This window comes from Cariama cristata, unplaced genomic scaffold, assembly GCF_000690535.1.
Source record: "Cariama cristata isolate BGI_N322 unplaced genomic scaffold, ASM69053v1 scaffold38268, whole genome shotgun sequence".
In the NCBI taxonomy this organism is placed as follows: domain Eukaryota; kingdom Metazoa; phylum Chordata; class Aves; order Cariamiformes; family Cariamidae; genus Cariama; species Cariama cristata.
In genome coordinates, this window is record NW_009631344.1 from 1,794 (window position 1) to 5,046 (window position 3,253).

Here is a 3,253-nt window from a genome sequence, read left to right on the forward strand (position 1 = left end):
TGGAGATGCCAGCCTAAACAATGTGTCTGTTTTTCTGTTAATTTAGCTGAATTATTTAACCCTTTGGTATGAATCCCTCGCCCTGCATGCACCGAGGGGCTGCAGGAGGTCAGGGGTGTCCGTGCTTGGCCACGCTCCCGGCTGCTGTTCCTGGCAGGAGGCCAGGCCCCCAGCTTGCGTGACAGCGTCAGGCTGGGGCCAGCTAAATATACAGCCTGGTCCGAGTGCCGTGCCCCACCACGCTGGGGTCATGCACCGGGGCAGCACTGGCCACCCCCAGGGCTGGTTCAGGGAGCAATGTGCCCCCTCTGTCCTCCACTCCGGGCTGGTAGGGTCTGGTTTGGTGGTACTCACCCAAAAAAGCCCTCCCTGGTGCTGTCCGATCCTACACCTGCCTGTCCTTGCAGCAGGGTTGGGGTCACAGCTTGCAGGAGTTGCCATTGCTTCTTTGGGAGGGCTGGGCAGTGTAGTGTGGTGGGGGGAGCACAACAAGTGAGGTGCCCCGGGGAGGATGGGGATGTGCGTTTTTGGCACTGTGGGGGCCCTTGGGGTGCTGTTGTGCAGGGAGAGCCCCCCCTAGCCCTGGTGGTACCTGGGGTGCCCCATGTCTCAGTTGCGTGGGGTGCTCAGCTTCTGGCTCTAGGGCTGGGGTGGGTGCTAGGTAAAGGCTGGTGTCCAGGAGGGCTGTGAAGACACCTGGGGCTCAACCTCCCTTGCACCCCCCTTCCAGGTTCGTCACCGCCAGTCGGGGCAGATCATGGTGCTGAAGATGAACAAGTTGACCAGCAACCGGGGCAATATGCTGCGGGAGGTGCAGCTGATGAATCGCCTCTCGCATCCCAACATCCTCAGGTAGGACCTGCTCCCAAGCTGCTGTCCTTGTTGCCCCCTTTTTCCCTAGCCTGGAGGGTTTGGAGCTACCACCAGTGCTGGATGAGCTCCTTGGGCTGGTCACCCCCCACAGCCACCCTCAAGGTCCCCTCTTATCTCGCAGGTTCATGGGGGTGTGTGTGCACCAGGGACAGCTGCATGCACTGACGGAGGTGAGAGAGGGGCAAATGGCCCTGAGTTTCGGGGTTCCTACAGGTCTGGGGAGGGGACAGTGATGGCTGCGGGGACACTTTCTCAGCCTGCAGTGTGTGTGCAGGGCAAGGTCTCCTGGGGGGCTGTGCTGTGGGGTGGTTGGGGGATGCGTTGGGGTGACGGATGGGCATCCAGCATTATGGAAGGGACAGAGGGGCACAGTAATGCGATGACCCAACTCTTCCCATCAGTACATCAACGGTGGGAACTTGGAGCAGCTGCTGGACAGCCCTGTGCCCCTGTCCTGGTCCACGCGTGTCAAGCTGGCCCTCGACATTGCCCGTGGCCTGCGCTACCTGCACTCCAAGGGCATCTTCCACCGTGACCTCACCTCCAAGGTACAGGATGCTCCAAGGCATCCCATTGCCCTCGTTGTCCCGTACCCACGTTGCTGCCCCAGGCATGGCTGGCTGGGGAGCAGGGAACTGTGCTGTACCAGGGCATCCCAGTAGCGGTGGCTGGCAAGGCAGGGCTGGTGTGGTCGGTGTAACAGGAGTGCTCCTGTGTCCCCAGAACTGCCTGGTGCGCTGCGAGGCCAGTGGCTACACGGCTGTAGTGGGTGACTTTGGCTTGGCAGAGAAGATTCCCACCTATAGGTACGTGGGCAGTGTCCACCCATCCATCCCCTTCCTTGGAGTGCGGGGTTTCCAGCTCACTGGGAGCAGAAGCTGGGGAGAGATGGACATTTGGGGTGCAGGGATGGGGAATAGTGGGGGTGGTCCCAGCAGTGGGGACTCACGGGGCAGGTGGACACATTTGGGGCTGGCTAGGAGGGGATGGAGAAAGGGATGGTGTGGGTGGGCAGAGATGAGTTTGTGGGGTGTATGGGGGAGGGTTAGCCCAGGAAGGGAGAAAGAGGTGGTGATTTGGGCTGCCCCAGTGGGAGGATGTGAAGTCGGACAGGGACAGGGGACTGAGGGCAGCCCCTGATGTCCCACCGTGTCCCCCAGCGAGGGCAGCGAGAAGGAGCCGCTGGCCGTGGACTGGCCGTGGTGGGCTCCCCATACTGGATGGCGCCCGAGGTGCTGCGGGGCGAGATCTACAACGAGAAGGTGAGGCTCCATGGCTGCTTTATCCTGGGTTTATCCTGGCTTGTGCTGCCAGCAGTTTGCAGGATTCACAGCTCTGGGGGCGTTTGGGCACACGGAGGGAAGGAACTGGACATCCCTCAGGTGGGGAGGTGGCAGGACCCCCGGTGTGGCTCCACAGGGAGGAGGGGGGCTGTGGGTTCACAGAACGAGGTGGGCATGTCACCTCAGGGCCGCAGAGCCCCCCCATGACTCCCTACTCTCTGCAGGCCGATGTGTTCGCGTATGGCATCATCCTGTGTGAGACCATTGCTCGTGTCCCTGCTGACCCTGACTACCTGCCCCGTACCGAGGTGACTCCCTGGGACAGGGTTGGGGAGGGAGAGTGGCAGGCAGCAGCACCGGGCTGGGACTACTCCCTCAAATGAGGGAGAGCATCCTCCTGTGCTGGGCAGAGCCCAGTGTGCAGGAGTTGCCCTGCATCTTAGGGGGCAGGGGTGCTGTGTCCCAAATGCTGCCCAGGAATGGATGCTCTCTGCTGATAACCTGTCCTCGTAGCCCGTAGTCGGCGTGGGTGGGAGAAGGGGACAGCTGGTTTCAGACAGAGAGCGGGAGGGATCTGTGTGCCAGCACCCCCCAGCCTTGCCCCAACTTAGGGTGACCCCAGGGTTTCCCCCTTGCTAAGCCCCAGCCAGGGTGCTGCCAGGTCCACAGCCCTGGGTGGCACGTGGTCAATGTGGGGAGGGGAGGCCAGGCCATCCTGGGTCCCCCGGGCTGTGTGGCACCCCAAGGGACTTGACCTCACTCTTCCTCCTTTCCCTGGCGCAGGATTTTGGTCTGGACATCACCACTTTCCGCACCATGGTGGGAATCGACTGCCCGGCGGCCTTCCTCCAGCTCACTTTCCACTGCTGCAGTGTGAGCCTCCCGTCTCCGCTCCCTTCCCTGCCCGGGCAGCCGGGCAGGACAGGCAGCGTTGCCTGCACAGGGGGAGAGGCAGGCAGCTGCCTTTGCTGTGCAAGGCTCCCTGGGGTGCTTGGGGGGCCACAGACCTGATGGGGAGTCCCTTCTGCCTACAGATGGAGCCCACCTCTCGTCCCTCGTTCCTGGAAATCACACAGTGCCTGGAGGGCATCCTGCAG

At 62.3% G+C, this 3,253-nt stretch overlaps 1 protein-coding gene across 1 annotated transcript; it reads left to right on the forward strand.

Annotated features, from left to right (window-relative positions):
* Positions 1-643: 643 nt before the first annotated feature.
* LOC104166085 (dual specificity testis-specific protein kinase 1-like) lies at positions 644-3,250 on the forward strand (the record flags this gene model as incomplete). Its single annotated transcript, XM_009705903.1, is given in 10 exon segments — positions 644-726; positions 728-852; positions 995-1,043; positions 1,275-1,421; positions 1,597-1,679; positions 2,034-2,055; positions 2,058-2,135; positions 2,381-2,464; positions 2,940-3,029; positions 3,191-3,250. Coding segments are annotated over 10 exon segments (821 nt in total), but the record flags the coding sequence as incomplete, so codon positions are not given.
* Between the last annotated feature and the right edge of the window lie 3 nt (positions 3,251-3,253).